This window comes from Pan paniscus, chromosome 3 (genome assembly GCF_029289425.2).
Source record: "Pan paniscus chromosome 3, NHGRI_mPanPan1-v2.0_pri, whole genome shotgun sequence".
Classification (NCBI taxonomy): domain Eukaryota; kingdom Metazoa; phylum Chordata; class Mammalia; order Primates; family Hominidae; genus Pan; species Pan paniscus.
The window spans coordinates 60,139,472-60,163,029 of record NC_073252.2 but is presented as its reverse complement, the minus strand read 5'-3'; the positions used below and the strand labels follow the sequence as shown (position 1 = coordinate 60,163,029).

At 32.8% G+C, this 23,558-nt stretch overlaps 1 protein-coding gene across 2 annotated transcripts; it reads left to right on the top strand.

Annotated features, from left to right (window-relative positions):
* The first annotated feature begins 3,706 nt into the window (after positions 1–3,706).
* On the top strand, positions 3,707–19,258 carry CSN1S1 (casein alpha s1). Of its 2 annotated transcripts, none has more exons than XM_057302250.1 (16): positions 3,707–3,758; positions 5,185–5,247; positions 6,853–6,885; positions 7,331–7,351; positions 8,563–8,586; positions 9,093–9,116; positions 9,203–9,244; positions 9,754–9,777; positions 10,433–10,456; positions 11,805–11,837; positions 12,650–12,673; positions 13,644–13,685; positions 14,670–14,687; positions 15,156–15,197; positions 17,512–17,666; positions 18,880–19,258. In XM_057302250.1, coding segments are annotated over exons 2-16 (558 nt in total). In that variant the 5' UTR covers positions 3,707–3,758; positions 5,185–5,196; the 3' UTR covers positions 18,881–19,258. The 2 variants fall into 2 exon arrangements, with proteins under 2 accessions (XP_057158233.1, XP_057158234.1); XM_057302251.1 differs by lacking the exon at positions 12,650–12,673 and adding an exon at positions 18,301–18,345 and having other exon boundaries at positions 18,880–19,248.
* The last annotated feature ends 4,300 nt before the right edge of the window (positions 19,259–23,558 follow it).

Sequence of the window (23,558 nt, the reverse complement as noted above, 5' to 3'; positions counted from 1 at the left end):
TCTCATTGTTCAATTCCTACCTATGAGTGAGAACATGTGGTGTTTGATTTTCTGTCCTTGCGATAGTTTGCTGAGAATGACGGTTTGCAGCTTCATCCATGTCCCTAGAAAGGACATGAACTCATCCTTTTTTATGGTTGCATAGTATTCCATGGTGTCTATGTGCCACATTTCCTTAATCCAGTCTATCATTGCTGGACATTTGGGTTGGTTCCAAGTCTTTGCTATTGTGAATAGTGCTGCAATAAACACACATGTGCATGTGTCTTTATAGCAGCATGATTTATAATCCTTTGGGTATATTCCCAGTAATGGGATGGCTGGGTCAAATGGTATTTCTAGTTCTAGATCCTTGAGGAATTGCCACACTGTCGTCCACAATGGTTGAACTAGTTTACAGTCCCACCAACAGTGTGAAAGTATTCCTATTTCTCCCCATTCTCTTCAGCACCTGTTGTTTCCTGACTTTTTAATGATCACCATTCTAACTGGTGTGAGATGGTATCTCATTGTGGTTTTGATTTGCATTTCTCTGATGGCCAGTGATGATGAGCATTTTTTCATGTGTCTGTTGGCTGCATAAATGTCTTCTTTTGAGAAGTGTCTGTTCATATCCTTCACCCACTTTTTGATGGGGTTGTTTGTTTTTTTCTTGTAAATTTGTTTGAGTTCTTTGTAGATTCTGGATATTAGCCCTTTGTCAGATGAGTAGATTGCAAAAATTTTCTCCCATTCTGTAGGTTGCCTGTTCACTCTGATGGTAGTTTCTTTTGCTGTGCAGAGGCTCTTTAGTTTAATTAGATCCCATTTGTCAATTTTGTCTTTTGTTGCCATTGCTTTTGGTGTTTTAGACATGAAGTCCTTGCCCATGCCTATGTCCTGAATGGTATTGCCTAGGTTTTCTTCTAGGGTTCTTATGGTTTTAGGTCTAATATTTAAGTCTTTAATTCATCTTGAATTAATTTTTGTATAAGGTGTAAGGAAGGGATCCAGTTTCAGCTTTCTACACATGGCTAGCCAGTTTTCCCAGCACCATTTATTAAATAGGGAATCCTTTCCCCATTTCTTGCTTTTGTCAGGTTTGTCAAAGATCAGATGGTTGTAGATGTGTGGGATTATTTCTGAGGGCTCTGTTCTGTTCCATTGGTCTATATCTCTGTTTTGGTACCAGTACTATGCTGTTTTGGTTACTGTAGCCTTGTAGTATAGTTTGAAGTCAGGTCATATGATGCCTCCAGCTTTGTTCTTTTGGCTTAGGACTGACTTGGCAATGCGGGCTCCTTTTTGGTTCCATATGAACTTGAAAGTAGTTTTTTTTCCAATCCTGTGAAGAAAGTCATTGGTAGCTTGATGGGGATGGCATTAAACCTGTAAATTACCTTGGGCATTATGGCCATTTTCACAATATTGATTCTTCCTATCCATGAGCATGGAATATTCTTCCATTTGTTTGTATCCTCTTTTATTTCATTGAGCAGTGGTTTGTAGTTCTCCTTGAAGAGGTCCTTCACATCCCTTGTAAGCTGGATTCCTAGGTATTTTATTCTCTTTGAAGCAATTGTGAATAGGAGTTCACTCATGATTTGGCTGTTTGTTTGTTATTGGTATAAGAATGCTTGTGATTTTTGTACATTGATTTGGTATCCTGAGACTTTGCTGAAGTTGTATATCAGCTTAAGGAGATTTTGGGCTGAGATGATGGGATTTTCTAAATATACAATCATGTCATCTGCAAACAGGGACAATTTGACTTCCTCTTTTCCTAAGTGAATGCCCTTTATTTCCTTCTCCTGCCTGATTGCCCTGGCCAGAACTTCCAACACTGTTGAATAGGAGTGGTGAGAGAGGACATCCCTGTCTTGTGACAGTTTTCAAAGGGAGTGCTTCCAGTTTTTGTCCATTTGGTATGATATTGGCTGTGGGTTTGTCATAAATAGCCCTTATTATTTTGAGATATGTCCTATCAATACCGAATTTATTGAGAGTTTTTAGCAGGAAGGGCTATTGAATTTTGTCAAAGGCCTTTTCTGCATCTTTTGAGATAACCATGTGGTTTTTGTCTTTGGTTCTGTTTATATGCTATATTATGTTTATTGATTTTTGTATGTTGAACCAGCCTTGCATCCCAGGGATGAAGCCCACTTGATCATGGTGGATAAGCTTTTTGATGTGCTGCTGGATTTGGTTTGCCAGTATTTTATTGAGGATTTTTGCATCGATGTTCATCAGGGATATTGGTCTAAAATTCTCTTTTTTTGTTGTGTCTCTGCCAGGCATTGATATCAGGATGATGCTGGCCTCATAAAATGAGTTAGGGAGGATTTCCTCTTTTTCTATTGATTGGAATAGTTTCAGAAGGAATGGTACCAGCTCCTCCTTGTACCTCTGGTAGAATTCGGCTGTGAATCCGTCTGGTCCTGGCCTTTTTTTTTGGTTGGTAGGTATAGCTTGATTTTGAGTTAGGAGTAAAATAAATCAGTTTTCCTGGGTACACTTCTGGGAAAAGACAAAACCAAGGTACTGTAATACAGCTGATGCTTGTCTCAGCCTCTTAAATGAATCACAGTGAATAGGAAACACTAGTAAGTTGTTGAAATTGATGTGATGTAGTCAGTAAGGAAGACACTAACTAAAGAGAACTTTAATATGGAAAAGTACATCTCTTCTGATCCCCAATCTGAAATTAACCAGTCTGAAATGTGTGTTAACCCAGAATAATGCCCTTTTCATATGACTATGAAAAGGCTGTAAATATCATTACTATTTTTTTATTTCCTAAAATATATAGTATGATTCTTTTCCTGTAAAAAAGCAAAGTCGCAGTCAACAACAATTTTTAAAAACCCTCTCTATTACAGATATTTTCCTCAGGATATAGTATTTTTCTACATTGTACAATGATAGTTAACATAAAGGAACAGAGTCGGGGATAGGAGAGAGGCATTTTCATTTCTTTCCTTTATTTACTTTTAAAAAACAGGAAATCAGAGGTATGGCATACTTTTCCAAAATCTTTTAAAATTAAAATTAATGAATAAATATTACTTCTAATTAGTCAATGTTATAATTTGTTAAATAAATACTATCACAACCAATATGCCTAAAAGAAAGCAAACAAAAAATTATCTGCTGTAGCTTAAATATCACCAAAACACATAGGACAGTTGGATATCCTTCTTTGAAAAAAAGATCAGAGCATATACAGTATAAGTTAATCCATAAAGCAGATAGTCACAATAAATGATAGAGGACAAGCTGCATTTTAAAAGGTAAATAAATGATGAATTCTTTTAATGGCCTGGTACACTGATAAAAATTGGAACGTTTCTAAGACCCTATTTTGTCCCCAGGATTTCCATTATAGGAATTGAATTTTTCAAAAGATATACAGAGAATTTTATTAATATGTTCCTGTCAAATTATCCCTTCAACATAAAATCATGTTTTTATAATAGCCATAAATTTGGAAATTTTTGTATTTTAATTTGCAATAATGCCACTTTATTTCTTGTGTAATCTGTTATCATAGCATGAATCACTCCCTGTTGAAAATTCTCAGAATTTCCTGGGAAAGGAATTGGACAGAAAATTAGTTTCCTATTTGGGAGAATTCTTAGAATTTAAATAAACCTATTGGTTGAACTGAAACCACAAAATTAGCATTTTCTAATTACCACATTTAAATAGCGTAAAGCAAAGAGATCGGCCATCATCTTGGTCATCAACACAGCTTGCTTCTCTCCAGACTTGGGCTTAAGGTACTGCGTTTACATACAGCAAAATTGCTATCATTTTACATTATCTAATCTCTTTCTTCCACCGTTTACTAAGTATATTTGTACCATTTCCATATGTTTGCAAATATTAAACCTTCTTATGATTTTCTGGCACCTTAAAAATCCTTTTGCAAATTCTGATACCATTTTACAGCTTTAGGTGATGAATCAATACAGTTTTATAAAAATACCAAATCATTTTTTGATAATTTTGCAAGTAAAATATATTTTTAAAGTTGATACATAATTTCAGTAGAGGCTTGGGGTAAGCTAATTTAAATTATTTTTACCTAATTCTATGAGAAATTGTTATGCAAATAATTTCTTATTTTTGTAATTACCATAGCAAAAACCATTTCTAGCAGAATAGTTCAAGGCCATTTTTGTTTCATGTCATTTGGGCAACAAAATTAACTCTACAATGTGAATATCTATTATAGATAATTAGCTATAGATGACTACTTTGTAATGATTATTAAATTTAGATATTCAGAAAGACACAAATAGTAAATTTATTTGGGTTCAAAAATATGCCTTTTTTATTAACACATTTAGATTCTAAAATTTGTAGACTGAAGCAATATATATAAATGTCAGCATTTGTATGTTGATTAAGGTGTGAACAAATAGTATGTGTGACCTGATTTTTTTTCTAATGATTTCTCTGGAAACCATTTTCCCAGTACATGTGGATGTCCATATTTCGGGGTTCTTGCAATTTAATGAAACTCTGGAAATCAAATATAAGACATGTCAATGTTTTGATTCTATCCAATTCAATCATCTTTATATATTTATGTCATGAATATTCCAATGTCGCAAAACACGAAGTTATGGCTAGATTCTTTATTTAAAAATTGAAAGAGATCAATAGCTTTTACATAACGTGCAGACAGGATTTTTCATGAAGACTCTAAAAGAAAAGAATGCTCTCAAATAGATTTAAAAGAGAAACTCATTTTCAAAACTTTTCAATAAAATTAAATTCCAGTTCTCAGTGGATTTAACTTTATTGCCCACTTTAGAAAATCTGATTTGTCATCTAGGAGGAAAAGTGTTTTCTTTTTTCAATTGTATTTCAATATTAGCACTTCTTTATTTCTCTAAGCCATATTATTACATTAAGAACAAAATGTTATGTTTTAAAGTGTTAGTGAAGAAAAATGTTTGTAAGAAATTAGTATTTCTAAATAATATAAGAACTAAGAAAAATAACTAGAATGGTAAACATTGATATTGAGTAGTAAAGTTTTTAAAATCTTAAGTTTATAAAAATTCACATTACAGCTCCTCAAATCAGCCTACTTTTATCATAATTTGCTCCTTTGTTGAAAAATCAAGAATTTTTTTCAGGAAACAAATTTAACATAATAATATCTAACTCTTTCTTTTTTGTTCTCTTACATAGGCTCTGATAACCATGAGGCTTCTCATTCTCACCTGTCTTGTGGCTGTTGCTCTTGCCAGGCCTGTAAGTTCAGTAGAGAATTTAGAAAGTCTTAGGCTCTTGTTAGAAATGACCTGACACTTCATCAAACATAGGGTACCCAGAGAAATAATCTTAAAGCACTGGATGATCTCTAATTGGCCTCTGAAGTCTTGACAATAGAAATGCCGTAATGCTTCACATTTTCATCATTATTGCATAGTCCACTGAGAGCCTTAACTCTGAATAAAATGTCTGACTTGAATTATAAGCACCCCACAATAAAAAAGAGCTAAAAATTTAAAAGTAAGAAAAAGAATAAGGTAATGCACAACATAATAAATACCAACAAACAATGTGATTAGGCCTGTTCCTTGAGTCTACTACAAAATTCTCATATTTCTAAAAATGTAATAGTTGTCCAACATTTCTTTACCAAATATAACACAAAGCCACATGTTCCAATGTATCCTACTTTTGGAATCAAAATCAAACCCTCATTTGAGATGGCTTGTGTCAACTTTTCTTCCCCCAAGAAGGGATAGAAAACTAGGGTGATTCAGCTAATTGAGTGATCAATTTATTGTGGTCACTGTAGACAATGAAACTAGATAATGTGAATTAAAATTACCTTTCTTCTCAAAAAGAGTGTTTATATCAATTAGATAGGTATGTGAACCAAAAAGTTTTCTCTGTTCTCTCCTGTTATGTGTAGTTAATGAATGAGAAGAATAAACAGGAATCACCTGACTGGAAAAAACATCAGTTTAGAGGGATGATAAGGGATATTTGGACACTGAAATTATCTCATACAGAAGAAAAATTTCTGAAATGCTGATATAGCCTGTCATTTACACTGACAGACTTGTTCTCTAAATTCTCCTTTGGAAAGTGCAGAATCAGGAATTATCAACTTCTGAACCAATAGTCTTTGTTTATGCTATAAACTAAGCATCAATAGAAAGAAATCTCTGCTTGCAAGTTACCAAAACAATGATAAAACTTCCTCAGGAATGAACTGTCTGAGCAGTTCTTATCTTGTCATTCTACCAGGAAGTGGGGAAAAGCAGCCCAGAAAATAGATGTTACACTTTTATTCCAAAGCAAACAATAGGGTTCTTTATTTGTTTATGTCACTGTTTAACGTGGTCTTGTCTCCACACTCAAAATGCAGATTGAGATCAATTTTCGTATAATTTAAGTGATGATAAAAATAAAACCCAGAAAGCGTTTGAATTAGGAAATTATATTTTGCCCAAAATTTTTTATACTAGTTTAAAATCATCTTTAGAACTATGGTGTAATATATATAGTTCAGAAAACTAAATAAATTGTTTATTATTCTGGATTCAAACTAACCCAGAATTTTTACTTTTTTAAAGATGTTTTACATAGTTTTCTCAACTACCAGCCATAATCTAAAGAAAGGAAATGATTATTTTCCTTTGATATTTGTCTAAAAATAATTATGATTTCTTTTTTTTTCCCTGTAGTCCCAGAGAAACTTGGTCTCTGACAAATATTGCTATTAAAACACATACCTTTTGAAAATGGCAGTGTCAAAAATCATCGTATTATATGTGTATTATTATATTGTTATTGTCATTTTAGTTACTTTTTGTTTTACAATTATTGCATTGTTTTTCACAGAAACTTCCTCTTAGATACCCAGAACGCCTTCAGGTAAATATTCTATTCTGCATTCCAAGAACTCACTCTAATTGTGAAGCACAAACTCCAAATGTGCGCTTCCCTTCTCTATGAAACAGCCTGCTTCACTTTTGCTGACGCATCATTTCTTTAGTTCAAGCACTGTCAGATGGTATTTGCTCTCACAAAACTTAGAGGATGGCACACTGACTTAGATAAACATTTATGTTAATAAAAATCTTAGTTTTATTCCAGAGAAATAGTTAATTAAACAGAATGTGTTAACATGTTTATTTTAATGTATTCTTGCTTTTTTCAATGTTACACATATTCAAGCATGTGATTTACAGTTTGGTCTCATTTGATATGTTGAATCTTGAATTAGTTACCTCTACCACAACTTTCTATGAGCACAACTAATCCTACATTCTGTCCTGCAATTGGAATAATACCATTTAAAAATTATTATTTTTTACAGAATCCATCAGAGAGCAGTGAGGTAAGCTCTGTTTATGGGGAGTCAGGATTCTCTCTTCCTTTTGCTCTCTTTCAGTTAGCTGTCATGCATGTTGAATGTCTTCTTCTTTACAATTTTTATTTCCCTTCAAATGCATCCAACAACTCAAGTACCTGGATTGCTCTCTAAATTCTGTTTTGATGAAATTCCTATTCGACTTCTTAGCCATTTTGGTAAGCATAGACTTATTAAATTTACTGGCCTGGTGAAGAAGGAACTAATTAAGGTGTAGGTGTTCTTTAGATTGTAGAATTAGATCATAAAACTAAAACTAATTATTTGTTCTTCTACCTAAGAAATCTGTTGGTTTACCGAATTAAATGGAGCATTTGTGTTCAAATGAGAATAATGTGGTTTTCTGGTGTTTTTATTATTTTTATAATTCACAATTTAATTTCAATAAGAAATTATCAAAGAAGGAAAGTTTCTCAGGCTTCTTCTGGTAAGTGTTATCCACTTATTCTTAAAAGAAGAAACATACTTTTCTGGGAAAAATTATTTAATTTTTGTTTATAAAAATGTTTTTTTCACTGGGTGCTGTGGCTCACACCTGTAATCCCAACACTTTGGGAGGCTGAGGCAGGAGGATTGCTTGAGCCCAGGAATTCGAGATGAGCCTAAGCAACATAACCAAACCCCGTCTCTACAAAAAAAATTTTGAAAAAAAAAAATAGTCGGATGTGGTCGCATGCACTTGTGGTTCCAGCTACTTGGGAAGCTGAGGTGTGAGGGTCACTTGAGCATGGGAGGTTAAAGCTGCAATGAGTCGTGATAGCACAAGGGCAACAGAGCAAGAAATTGCCTTAAAAAAAAGTGGGTTTTTTTTGTTGTTGTTTAACCTAAGTTAATCAACCCTTCCCTTCATTCAGTCATCCAAACACCCAGAAAGAATATAAAAACAAGATATGTATATGTTAAAGAGCTACTTTATATTTTAATTTGTACCTAAACGTTTGCCTCTCCAAAACACTCTGCTCTCCTTTCCATGACGTATGTAGAGGTTTACAATTTCCTCACTCCTTATAATAGAATGCTCTTAACTATAAATAATACATATGTGTCACATTCTCTATAATTTTTTGACTTAATTGTTGAATAGAAGAACATCACGTTTTAATTCAAGGACATTATCTAAATGATTTGATAGATAACTCAGCTATGAATGAATTTTAACATAACTTTTTTTTTTGTAGCCTATACCATTAGAATCAAGACAGGTAAGAATGACTCCACAGAATTTACCGTGCAATTAACAAAGAGAAGTAAGTGTTAAGATCAGGAGACTCAGAACAGTGCCTAAAACAAAGTGAAAGTCAAGGATAACAAATTTGAGTGGAACAAACTTAAAAATATTGTTAAATGCACATTTACATACTAGCCTTACACAAAGAAAGAGTAGGGAAACACCACTTAAAGGTTAGAAATGATACAATAAGGAATATTAGTTCATTTGTGAAAAATAAATTTATTTTTAAATTTGTATCAGCACTAATGAATTCTGCTGAGAATTCTGAAGACTACTGATTTGATTGACTTAATTGTGTAGTGAGAAAGACCACTTAAGGTTAGAAATGATATAATAAGGAATATTAGTTCATTCAGGAAAAATGGATTTATTTTTAAATTTGTATCAGCACGATGTGAAGTACAGTTTCTCATAGATTTCCACTCATGTATGTCTTGTTTCACTAATATTGTTTATGTTTTCTTTTTTATCCCTAAGGAATACATGAATGGTATGAACAGGGTAAGAAACATCAATGAAATTTAAATTATGTTAAAAGTTTGTTTTCATGAAAACATATTTTACAAGGTACACTTTATTGATTTTAGCAGAGAAACATTCTGAGAGAAAAACAGACTGATGAAATCAAGGTACCAAAGTTTTTCTTGAAAGAGTATGGCAAAAGTATATATTCTTGTAGTAGAAAAAAAGTTTTCCTTTAGGAAAAAAAAGCATTTTTCTATGGTTTTGTCCTTTCCTTGAACTTTTCACTCATACATTTGTAGTGACTAATGGAGTCTGCTGAGAATTCTGAAGAAAATGATTTCATTGACTTAATTGTGCAACTGTGATGAAACAAGGCATTAGTGTGAATGAATGAAATAACAAAGAAATAAATGCAATTATGTATTCACATTTATCACCTAAATTAAAAGAATGCTTTATCAAGGGTATTATATGAAGTAATACAATATCTGGCTCAATAATATTTACATAGTCATACTCAATTATTTTCTTTAACCATAACATCTTTGATTTGGATTGTCTACTAGTTTTCTAGTAGAATTGGTATTGAGAGAGCAGGTGCTCAAACTTTATGAGATAAAATATATATCTTCTTAACAATCTGTCATACCTAACTGATTGACTGTCTTGGCAGGATACTAGGAATGAGTCTACTCAGGTGAGAACCTTTGTTTTAAAATTATTAAACCAATATGAGGAAAAGAAACAATACATATTTCCCCAAATAAATTATTATTTTAAATAAAAACTATGGCAGATAACTCTAATTCAAAGAAAGAAAAGAAATAGTGTATCATACATTGGCCAGAATAACCAAACCAACACAAATATTTTAAATTTAAATTCTATGGATAATGTCACTGATCTCTGTATTGCTGTAGTCGTGAAAACTGAGCAAAACATACTAGATGGAGCAAGTTCTTTTGCTTAGGTATTTACACACCATTGAATCAGTGCTCTCCTTTAGTCCAGTTGTATTTACTGCATGAGCTTCAGTGCAGTGTCCTGCTCAGAGTCCAGAAGCCAAGTTTTAAAAGAGGGAGAGCAAAAAGTCATGCTGGATAAAGGAAAATGTAAACTTGTTTTCACTGATTTGCTACAATATAGAAGAATCCGAAACGTTTTATTTAAACTTCAAAATGCAGATTCATTTAGCTCAGAGATAAAGTAGGCAGTTTTTTTAGTTTTTCTTATTACTTTTATATTGTCTCAGTTTTCTATTTTCTTTGACATCCATTTTATTTGGTAATCATTACTTTTGTATTTGACTATTTGTCATGAAAAATGAAATTGATTATCTTTTCTTTCTTAAGAACTGTGTTATGGCAGAGCCTGAGGTAAGACCCATTCATTCTAGTGAACTCTACACTTACGTATCAAACATAGTATATGCAGCATGCTTCATTTTAAAAAGATTGTCTTCTGAAATTAAGCAAAATAAGAAACTGAATTTTAAAATGTTAACATTTTAATTTTAAATTAATCCTATTCTAATTTTAACTTATTGAACTTCTCAAACAGGAATATTATACTCAAGAATGTACAATGTTGTGCTAGATAAAGTTGAAATTGGAAGACGGAATTTAAGCCATTTAAATAATAATTAGTAAAAAATTGCTTATTCATTAAAATATAAAATAAAAACAAAAGGTGCATGGATGTTTAAAATGAGAGTCCCACAGAACACTGACTCTGACATCCCAGGGCATGAGATTACTTTTTTATTTTAGATACAAGTGCATGTATGTAAGATTTTTACATGAGTATTTTAGACACAGGTAGTGAGCATACTACCCAACAGGTATAGGTTGGTGCAAAAGTTATTGTGCTTTTTACCATTAAAAATAATGGCAATACTATTAGGTTGGTGCAAAAGTAATTGCAGTTTTTACAGCGTAATGGCAAAAACCTCAATTACTTTTGCACCAACTTAATAGTTTGTCAACCCACGCCCCTCTCCCTCTCCTTGGGCAGAAAGAATCTATGGCAGCAATTACCTAGGATCAGTGAGCTATACTACCTACTCTACAAATATATTTTTTTAAGTGCTGACTTATTGCATATGGCTAATCAACCATCCCCAGAGATAAAGTCTGTTGAATATTAAAATTAATCTGTTAAAATATGTATGTATTTGGGAAGTAAAATTATATGTATATATAAATATAAACATAAACGACTTTGAAGAAAAAGTAAATATTTCAAAGTAAATATTTTAAAATCTAATGTAATTTTAATTTCATCTTAAGATTGTGCATTGTATTTAATGTTTCCATTTTATTCACATCAAAGAAGCCCCAAGGACAGATGAGAACAGATGTTTAACCCAGGATTCTGGGTACCCAGCTAAATATGGTTCTTTCTTAGAGATTTCATTTTTGTCACAAAAATCTATGCAAATTTTGCATTCTACTCAATGATAAACTTGTGTTTGTTTTCCTAAATTAAAAACAATTGTTTTTAAGTTTTTATGTTCCCAGATAAGTTACTAAACCTACCACCATAATTTTTCAAGTAAAATTCACACTCCAAGAAAATACAATGTAGTACGCCTGAATTTTTCCATACCACTTATTCAGTTATAATGTTACCATGGTAAGCATTTCACCATGATGACATGGAACTAGTTTCCTTCAAATTCTAAAAATCCCAGGGGATAATTAACACTAGATTTCTTTCTTTTAGAAGATGGAATCCAGCATCAGTTCATCGAGTGAGGTAAATAATTTTGATATTAATTCTGTGTCCCAACTAATTTAAAAAATTATGAAAACTTGTACCGTGAGGATTACATATCCCTTAAGGTCTCATTGTACAAGGCAGTGTATATGTGGCACTATTCTAGTTTTAGTATGTGAGTAGCTATCCAAAAGAAGTAAGAAAGCAATTGTTTGTCAGAGACAAATTGACAAAATTATTTCTGGGCAAACAATCTTATCTGGCCATCTGTGATGTCCAAATTATTTTTTTAACCAATTACTTTGTCCTTCACAGATTTTGTTAAAACTCAATCTTATCATTAAAAATTCTAACAATTACCATGCTTATAAACCCATGAAGTAAACATTTCATAAACCATTTAGAATTTAACTAATTCTAGATTAATCAGACACTGGACTCCTCTAGCTACTCTCCACCCTTTGCCCTGTGTTAATCTTGAGAAAAAAAGTCAGCCTACAAAAAAAGTGGTGCGGTTTTTCCTTCGACTTTGGAAGAAGACCTTCATGCAAGTTACCAAAATAAAACCAACTCAGTTAAGTGGGGTTTCTGTTAATTGAATAAAAATCATTACTTCACATCCACCCCCAGCATTCAGAGCAATGTAGTGGTTAAAGCAGTGAGAAAAGGAAAAGCAATGTGATTATAATATGTGGTTCAAATTATTAATCTTGTCTCAGTTTTTTGGGAATTTATCACTAAAATCAATTTACTGCAATTATTTAGTAATAGTTTTGTTGATTCATATTTTAACTTTAAATGTAAATTAATGTTGTGAAATTAAAACTATGCATGTTTTAATTTTTTTAAAGGAAATTTCTCTCAGTAAGTGTGCGGTAAGACATATTTGCTAAATTTAAAATATATTAATATTTTCCAGGATAAATTAAAATGCACTTACTTTCACACACACACACACACACACACACACACACACCAAGGGAAGACATGCTATACCAATGCCATCTGGAAAAGTGGCATTAAAGATTTATCAAAGGCAAATAAATATACCAAGGAATGAGTGAGAATGTTGTATTAATAAATTATTTATCCTTTTCAATATCTGCTAGACTTTATTGTAACTAGTCTGATGGGATCTAGATGTTTTCTTATTCCCCCTCTAAAAATAAAGCTAGCGACTATTTTTATCCCAGGTATCTAATTCACAGTTTTAGTTGAATATTTGTAATTTATAGCCTCCTTTTGAATCTACATAACATAGTATTAAAGTGGCAGTCTATAGATCTGGTTACACTTGAGTTCAACTCATAGCTCTACCTTTTACACGTATGTGATGTTGAACCGTTCACTTTCCCAGTATATCTATAACTAAATCCTAAAATGGCAATAATAATAAATATTAGATGATGTAAGGCAATTAATGTAATCCATGACACAGAGCAAACTGTCAATAAATGTTGGATAGCATTTGAAAAATTATTTTTCCCTGTCCATTTAATATTCTAATCTAATTTGGCCAAAGTTAAATCTTCACAGTCAGAAAACAAAAAAACAGTTTTAACTTTCTTAATAATTCTGATATATTGTAACTAAAATTGGCTGTACTAATTTATATCAGACAGAATTATAATTTAAATTCAAGAAGTTGCTTTTTAAAATGTTTTGAAAAGGGAATAATGGAAGAGGTCCAAATTATTTGGGGTAGAAATGGTGCTCAGGTGTAATAGTTCCTCATTCTCTACCCTTGGGAAAAAGCATTGTAAGATTCTTGTTTCATCATATGAAAATGATGGGGTTGGACTGAATGACATCCAAGCAATTGAGAATATTTTTCTTTTTAAATAGGAACAGTTTTGTAGACTGAACGAATACAACCAACTTCAGCTGGTAATATTTTATTCATTATAATACAAAATCATATTCTACTATAGAATTAAAACATATTAAATTTTAAATTGGGGCCATTTCTAAATATATTTTTATTTTTCTTAAGAAATTATTTATTCTAGCCTTGACCAATAATTGGCAAGTTATTTGTATGATTGCCCGCATATTTGCTGGCAATGCTCATTCTCTTTATTCCTGGACTAAAGTTCTATATATTATCCATACTTACTAACCAGGGAGAAAGTGACTACATTCTACTGCAAATCCACTTTTAACCTCCCTGATGATACATTATGTCCTGGTTGAGAATTTCACAAATATGCTTACCTGTGAAATCACAGATATGTCAAATAAACTTTCCATTTAAGGAAACAGGATAGATTCTGGGAAAGGAAACAGGAATGCTAAACATCAGATTTGCTTCTGTCAAAACTCACATAATCTGCTTAACACTGGTTTTGACCCTTTTGAGTAACATAAAAGTCTTTCTTTTGGGAGGACAATAAAAACCCTTCAGTTACTACAAACAAATTTGACGTAATGAAGGCTTTGGGAAATGCTTGGTTTTAGTTTAGCAAAATTGCATGCTAGCATTTTTAATGTTATCAATAGAGGAAGATGAAAATCAGTAATGAATTTAATATGGACCCTAATTGTTACTCTTGTTTCCATTTTCAGGTAACTTGTGTTTAAAATAGTATCCAAATAAATTTAAACACATCAGTACCCCAATAGAATTCATCATTATTGATCTAGAAAATTACCTGAATAATATATTTTAGTACCATAGATATGATATGGCTAGTCTGTAACCTCCACAACTGTTAGAACCTACTTGTCCTCCTGAGAGATTTTGTAGTATTTTACAGTGGTATCTCCAGTATTTAACATTGTCCCTGAACAAATGAAGATACCCAGCAAATGTTTCTTATTAATGAGTAAATAAAATGAAAATACTAAAACAGAATGTTTTCTCCTCCCTAGCAAGCTGTCCATGCCCAGGTGAGATTATTTATTAAATCTAAAATATTTTAGTATTTCCTTCATGTGTTATGTTTTTATAATGCATGCTTCTCTTTTAACATAAATATATTCTGAGAGAGTGTTCTACCAACACTATATGATAACATTTTACTTAAAAGTCACAAAAGATAAAATTTAAATAATAAATAGCCATAAATAGAAAAATATGTAGTCCTGGAGAAATGGTAGGTTATTATTTTTCCTCAGAGTATGAACCTTACTAATTGTTTATTTTTCCAAACTATAGTGAGCTTAGCCTTTAGCTAAAATTTTTTTCTGACATTAGAAAATAAAAAGTGTTTTGACATTTTTTGCTAATTGTGGCATAGAATACAGTCTATTCTAAATTTCATGAATGATGTTATGTATACTTCTGGTGCAATGTAAGATAAATGTGTTGTACCAGAAGATGTCTAAGTAATTTAGAATGTGTTTCCTTTTATGCAGGAGCAAATTCGCAGAATGAATGAAAACAGCCATGTCCAAGTGGTAATATTTTGCTTAATATATTACAAAACGATAATATTTTGTTAAGCTTAAATATGTTTGCTCTTAAATAGCCCTCTACTCTTGAAGAGATTTTTTTCTTCTCAAACATTTCTCACTCCCAACTTAAATCTCAGTTCTGACAACTTCTAAGCATATGACCTTGAGCACATTGTGTATTCTCTTGGACCTTTGGTTTCTCATTTGTGGAGAAAAACAATATGTGTCTATCAATTTATTTCCTCCTCCAAAACTCCCATGTCTTGATGTTTACAGTGACATATTGTGTCTTCACATTTAAAGATAATAATTGTATGTTTAATTCAGTGTCTCTTGTCCATTAATGATTCAATTTATGTACAACATGCTAATTAAAAAAAAATAAACCATGTAAAGAAAGCCATGGAACATCCTCCGTATGAATGCAACTAGAGAAAGAAACTTTTAGTCCCTCACAGTACATCAAATTTTACCCTCAATTTTTTTTTTCTGAAATTCTGTAATCACTGTCACTGGCTAAAGTAAAAAGAAAATAAAGGCAAGTATTCTCTTCATTTGGGCCCCAAAGAATTACTTGGTCTTAATTTTCCATGTGAATATTATTATTATTATTATTATTATTATTATTATTATTATTATGAGACAGATTCTCACACTGTTGCTGAGCTGGAGTGCAGTGGCACAATCTCAGGTCCCTGCAACCTCCGCCTCCGGAGTTCTAGTGATGCTCATACCTTAGCATCCCAAAGTAGGTGGGATTACCGGCAAGCATCACGATGCCCAGCTAATTTTTGTATTTTTAATAGAGACAGGTTTTCACCATGTTGGCCAGGTTGGTCTCAAACTCCTGACCTCAAGTGATCCGCTCGCCTTGGCCTCCCAAAGTGCTGGGATTACAGGCATGACCTATTACTTCAATGTAATTATTTTAAAAAAGAGTGTGACAACTATATATGCATTTTTCATATTAATGAGGGTTTGGAGTAGCAATAATTTGACCTATCCTCATGTTCAGTTGGATGTAAATTACTAAACTAGTGCCTTACTTTGTTTTGTGCTGCTATAGCGGAATACCACAGACTGAGTAATTTATAATGAACAGAAATTTATTTGGTTAACAGTTGTGGAGACTGTAAGTCCAAGATTGAGAGGCCAACATCTGTCAAGCTAGGGCCTTCTTGTTGCATCATCCCATGGTGGAAGAGAAAAAAGAATACACAAGAGAGGGTCAAACTCAGTCAAAACGAACTCACCCTTGCAACAGTAAGCCCACTCCTATGATAATAGCATTAATTAATTTGTGAGAGCAGAGCCCTTGTGAACTAATCAGTTCTTCAAAGTCCCACTTCTCATCACTGTTGCATTGCATGTTAAGTTTCCAACATATGATCTTTGGGAAACACATTCAAATCATAGAAACTTATTTCTGTGTGTGTGTCTGTCTGTCTGTCTCTCTCGCTCTCTTTCTCTCTCTCTCTCTCTCTCTCGGTCTCTCTATTAAGAACAGGGCCAGTTCTATCTTGAGGTAGTTACCTTATTTTATCTTAAAAAATTCCAGATCTTATATTTGTTTTAATCTTTACATAGGCAGGTGTCCACAGCAAAATTTTAAATGCTTTTAAAGTTTTTCCTAATTCCAGCAAAGAACTTCCACCTGAATATGTAGAGAATTATATGCAACTGTTTCTATGTACAATGCAATTATTAGTACACAGAAAAAATTAAGTGTAATCTCATTATGAATCAACAGAAGGAACTATTCCAAAATTATAGAAAGGAAAATAGTTTTGGCCCCAAAACTCTAGTGTTTGAAAAGAACACTGGCCTAGGAATTAAAGAATTATTATTTTTCTCTGTTCCTGGCATTTTTTTCTGTTCTGGTCCAGCTATGTTGACCCCGGGTGCGGGGCCTGTACTTTGACCCCAGTGGCTTTAAGGAAAATTATAGATCTAAATGGCAAAAATACCCTTGAGTTTATAACGTAAATAATAATGAAATGTATGCTACTACTCTCTTCTGGGCTCTGATAAGTGGACCTGTGAGTAATGTGGGTTCTTGGAGTCCAGTTTTAAATAATGTCCTTAAAAAAGTGATTTATTCATTGCCCCTCAGGTGTCTTAAAAGAGCACCTTCTGAAAGTTTCTTCAACATCGTTCACCATAGAAGATTTTGATTTATTCGTTTCCCTCACAGAGTAATCATTTTTTATCATGCTAACAGGCATCTTGGAAATGAGTGAAATGTGTTGATATTTTTCAGGGACTGAAAAAAGCAATTGCTCATACACTGTTGCTTTTCAAATGTTTTTCCCTCTAGCCTTTCCAGCAGCTCAACCAACTTGCTGCCTACCCCTATGCTGTTTGGTACTATCCACAAATCATGCAGTATGTTCCTTTCCCACCGTTTTCCGATATCTCCAATCCCACTGCTCATGAAAATTATGAAAAAAATAACGTCATGCTACAGTGGTGGTAAGTTCACTTAAATTACTACATCTTGATGTTCTACCAAAGGAATGAAATAGAATAGCTTGGAGAAGATACCATAAGAACAGATTTAGATTAAACATGGCAAATCACTGCCTACTGCAAAGGACTAATATGTTCTGAAATGGAAAATTGATAATATTTTGTGGCACCTGTGGCTAATATTATCAATTTCTTAGTAACATGTGGAACAGTATTATCTATTCTATAAGTGATATTTATTCTAATGAGTGTGGAAAATAACTTCTTTTCAAGTTAAAAATATAAAGACTTCTGACATGTAACTCAACAATATCCTTTTCGCGCTTTTACTAATCTTTAAATGACTTCCTTCTGGTTATACCTGTGATAAGTATAAAAACACTGGGTAGGTAATATAGCACATATTTTGGTGTTCAGTAGTCCTAAATTCAAATCCTAACCTTTTTGCTTACTTGAAATTTTATAATAATCCTTATTTATTATAATCCTGAGGGTGATCAAATATAGTAATCTTTGTTAAGTATATTGTGGGCAAAATAAACACTGAATAGGTAGAAGTCCATTTTTTCTTGATTTAGCAAATCTTTATTAATAACTTCCTTTAATCACATGCTTTTAACAATTTTCATTATTTCAGAAGAATTAAATAAATTCTCAAGGAACTCCACAGTTAGGGCCCTTGGTAAGTTTGGAAATTATGTATCTAACCATTGATCTTATTTTTTATGGTCAAATAGACATCCTTAACAAGTCACATAGAGAAATAAAGTGTTAGTCTGTCAACACCACTTAAAAAGGTCTGTAAGTTTAATTATTTTCACCACTACATTGGAGCTTCTAATTATATGTTTGTGTGTGTGTGTGTGTGTGTGTGTGTGTGTGTGTGTGTGTTTCCTTTTCCAGTGGTGGAAACTTCTCTTCTAATACATTAAACCAAGGAAAATGACCAAATTTTAACCTATGTGAAAGCCTTTTATTCTAATTGCATTGCCATATCTTCAGTAATACCACAAAACAAAATACAATTTAGTAATAAAAATGTCTTTGTAGCTTAAAAACCAAGAGCAATGGATAGGTATGTCAGTAACAGGAAAGCATAAATAACATTGTGAGCTTGTCTAATACGAAGAGAAAATAGTAAAACGTGTTCTGCCATAAGAGCTTTTCTTTTCTTCAAAAATATTTAATATAACTCACCACATATTTCTATTTACAGATATGATTGAAAATTTCATTCTCTGAATTTCTCCTCTCAAGAAAAACCATCTTATCTGAAGACTGGACTGTTGGTTTAGATTAGTAAAATCCCATATTGAAGGAAATTGTTCTTTTTGAATTATCTACTTAATAGCATATCATTTTTTTTCTTAAGCTAAATTTTCCTAGAGAGTTTATTGTCTAAATTTCAGTTGTGTCTTGCCATATGGAGGGCACCTAATCAGAGGGTATTAAAGTCTTTACTAAGTTTTCTAGTGGACATTTTGTTTAAAAAGTCTTTGAATTGCCAGTTCTGTAAGTGCCATCAATTAAAATAGTTTTGTGCAGTGACAGAAATTTTCTTTTTTCTTTTCAATAAATTACACTTTAAAGCAAAATCCATATTTTCTGTCATTATTCCATTCAACAGTATTTACATAATCATCTTAAGAGTCTTTGCATGTAACATTTGTTTTCATTAAATTAAAATCCATATTTTCTGTCATTATTCCATCACTAGTATTTACATAATCCTGTTAATAGTGTCATGTATGTAACATTTTGTTTTCATTAATTTTTTATGACAATTTCAATCACATTTTAGTGAAGAATTGTAGAACTGTTCACTTCTGGATGGCACTAGCAGCCAGATCATAAAAGGCATTTGTAAACTTGTCCAATATCTTTAATTTATAGTCAGTGGTTTGTAGAACATTTTCCATGAGGACATTGTCAGAGCTGCAGACAGGAACAACAGTGTGGCAGTTGTGGGCACACTAGAGTTTGATCAACCTGATTATACAGTTTACTTATGCCATCTGGACCTGTTTGAGTCCAATCTGGTTGATTATACCTAAGTTTATAGCTAGAGAAATAGATAATAGTCATTAAAAGATCAGCTCAGGAACACAGTAACCTGGTGTCCTTCAGAGCTGAAGTAGGAGCTATTTCTCTAAATAAAAATAGTTACTTGTTCGGATATTTTCAAAGCCCCAGGTGAGATTTACCTGTCAAGGTTTACTCCAAACTTCCCACACCAACCAATCTGTCATGATCCTTTAATGACCCATTGGATCCACCAGATCATGACACACAAGTGAAAGAGCTTCTCACCCCATGGCCTAGACCATCTAGATAGATATTAAATGCTCAGTATTCTACCAAATTTATATACATTAGTATCCTACTACATATATAGAGAGAATATAAAATGATAATGTATTCTATATATATGGATAGAATATTCAGAACACTGTTTTATGTATGTGTGATTTTATGTATGTATAAAATCCAATATTTTATGACTTAAAAATCTAAAAAAACCAATTTAGCCTTGGGTCCTCTGCCTTCTCCCTATGTTAGGAAGTACAAGGAGAAACAACTTGTTTTCTGATCCAGAGAAAGCCTGTCAAAATACTGAGACTACTGGGCCTGCAGGAAATTAACGGAGGAGGCAGGCTCCTGCATCTTCATAAAATATATCTCTGCAAAGGCCAAATAAGAAAACAGAATAATATTATAATATGATTCATCACACTGCATTATTTTAGTCTTTAACATTCATGGCATTTTCCCTATAGAGGCAATACTGCTTTTGATTTATTCTTTTATTATAGAAAGAGACATGATAGTGATTTCTAGTCAGTCTTTTTTGACCTCCTTACTGCATACAGCAGTGAGGCAATACGGGGATTAGTTCACTTTATATGTATTTAAACTATACACTAGGGCCGGGCACAGTAGCTCACACCTGTAATCCCAGCAGTTTGGGAGACCGAGGCAGCCTGGCTAAAATGGGGAAACCCCATCTCTACTAAAAACACAAAAATTAGCTGGGTGTGGTGGTAGGTGCCTGTAATCCCAGGTAGTTGGGAGGGTGAGGGAGGAGAATCGCTTCAACCCAGGATACACAGTTTGCAGTAAGCCAAGATCACGCCATTGCACTCCAGTCTGGGCAGTAAGAGTGAAACTCTATCTCAATAAATCAATCAATAAATAAATAAAAATAAAAATAAACTGTAGTCTTTAAACTGGGAACTTACCATGAATGGCTTAGTCTGTCACCGGGCGACAAAGGAGGCAAACTCTGTTGGCAACACCATCTATTACCTGGCTTAAAGAAATCCCCACATGAAGACCAGATCATTGAGACATTATTCATTCCAAGGAATTTGTGATAAGATAGAGCATGGATTCAAGTATCTGTAAGAAGATCAGATAGTTCCCTTTCTTCAAATACATATCCAAAACTTATAGGCTCATGGTAAGGACCAGGATTAGATACATGATGCTATAATAGGATCCTTCCTGTAGATCTTTGATTTTTCTCTTCATTCAACGAACATGAATTCATAAACTTCTTCTTATTTAGAAACTGGGAGGTGAGAAGGGTCATTACTTTTTTTGATACAGCTTGAGCCAGAATTCTGTTCACCAGTCATGAATATATTTATATGTTTATACCAAAAATCACCCCAGTGTTACTGTCATTAATTTTTTTCCTGGAGATATGATCATTAGCCTCAAACAGAAATCACTTCTGGTTTAACCATTTCTCATGAAATAATTATTTATCTCTAAAATTTTAACTACCACTTTGGTTTAGAAGTTTACCTGTTACAATCTTGGTTTGAAACCAAGCTTAGCTGTTTCCACTTTCCCTAACTCAAAAAGGCAATTTCAATTTCTGTGTGCCTCTCACTAGAGTTTTTAGTCAGCTACACTTGGGTAGAAAATAAAAGTATTTAAGAATATCTTTTAAAATTTATTCAGGGTGAATAGGTGAAATGATAGTCATCTATGCTGTGTCTGTAAACACATGGATGTGTAATTAGAATTAAAATACCTATCTATAGATGTTTCTGAATGTTTCTGTTTTCACTATGGCTAAAAACTCTCTTGTACTGCCTTATTTCACATGAGTGAGATAATGGTTGTGAAAAAAACATGAACTGAAGATTGCATGCCTCCCCCTTTCACTGTTCTTTCAAATCCATTGTTGCCATTCAGGAATACAAAATCCAAGTGTGACCTGATATTGGGACTTACAGAAAAAAAAACTAGAAATGTGGATTCATGTATAAAATCTCCTGGTTTAAATGTTGTCAATTTTTTAAATATGCAATGTGCAGTCCTCTCTTCCTCAATGAACCAAAGTTCACTGGCCATATTCGGATCGTAAGATACCAGTCATATACTCTGCTATACATTAAAGGAAGCCTTTTCTAGGTTTTTGTTTGCTTGGTTGATTGGTTGTTTTTAATTTGTATTTCCAGTCAACATTAAATTTGAATCTTTGTTATGGTGAAGCAACAATAAAGAATGGGAAATTAAGGTAACCATTAATGAAGATAAACAAAAAATATATTATTTCATCATGAAAAACAGGTGCAGTGGGAAGAATTTCATGAACATTTTGGAGTGATGGGTTCACTAATTTTTCCATCTATTTCAATATATTATACTCAGAAATTGGGGTTCTACTTTCCTAATTTTGAATTCCTGTGTTATTTTAATCGTTATTACTGAATGTTTGTGCCCCCCTCTACATTCATATGTTTAAGACCTAATCCCTAATGTGATGGTATCTAGAAGCAAAGCTTTGGGGAGGTAATTAATTAGGTCACGAGGGTGGAGCCCCTCTGAATGGAATTAGTGCCTTTATAAGAGACACCACAGAGATGGATTCAGCGAGAAGGCGACTGTCTGCATACCAGGAAAAGGACCCTCACCAAATACTGAATCTACCAGTGCCCTGATCTTGGACTTTCCAACCTCCAGAACTATCAGAAACAAATTTCTGTTGTTTAAGCCATCCAGTTTATTATGTTATTTTGTTATGACAGTGCAAACTGTCTATAATATTAATTGTGTAATTCAAAACCTCGGTCTCAGAATTTTTTTTCAAAAATGTAAGTTCTATAGCTATAAGCAATGAAAGATCTACTAGCATAGAAACATGGCATACAGGAATTGGATTTGATTTTGTCAGGGCTCTCATAGTACCAAGTGACAGAAAAAAACTTTATCTCAAATTGACAAAAACAAGAAAGGAATTTTCAAATTTATGTCATACAAAATTACAAGAGTGAAATACAGTTGTATTTAAGAGCTTGAAGGTGGGCATTAACTCTTTTGTTCATCTCTCATTATTACTCTTTTCTGTACTGACTTAATTTGCAGGCTATGTTCATATGATTGAAAAGATGGCTTGCCCACATCTTGAGACTCGACAGTTATTCAGAACCTAAACCCAAAGGAAGTGATCACATTGCAGCTTCTCTGAGTGTTCATGCATCAGTAGAGCAATGCTAGTTGGTTCTGCTTATAGGAAGGGCCTCTTCCTTTGGATAAGGGACTGTGGTTCCATAATAACCCTGGCCTGAATTATAGGTTCACTTATTTAGCTGAGAATCATTAAACTCTTTATTCTTCATGTTAAGATACACCAAATTGCAATTGCAAATTTTCAAATTAAATTTGGTACATTATTTGAGCTTTTATTATTTTAAAAATTTCTCTCTTGAAGAATATATTTCAATGTCTTCCCATTTGCAAAAGTTGCTTTCAATAATTTCAGTAAAGCTAATATTTTCTGGTTCTTCATTTGTTAAATAGTTTGAGCCAAGATTTCACCCAGTTTTTTAACAAAATCTAACCAAAATCTTGATGCTTTCTTATATTAGTTTCCTAGGGCTG

Excerpts from the sequence above, each read along its gene's own strand:
- CSN1S1 (XM_057302250.1), top strand. The coding sequence starts at position 5,197 with ATGAGGCTTCTCATTCTCACCTGTCTTGTGGCTGTTGCTCTTGCCAGG. Across the intron at positions 8,587-9,092 it reads TACCATTAGAATCAAGACAG|GAATACATGAATGGTATGAA; the intron begins GTAAGAATGACT and ends TTTATCCCTAAG. Across the intron at positions 12,674-13,643 it reads TTTCTCTCAGTAAGTGTGCG|GAACAGTTTTGTAGACTGAA; the intron begins GTAAGACATATT and ends CTTTTTAAATAG.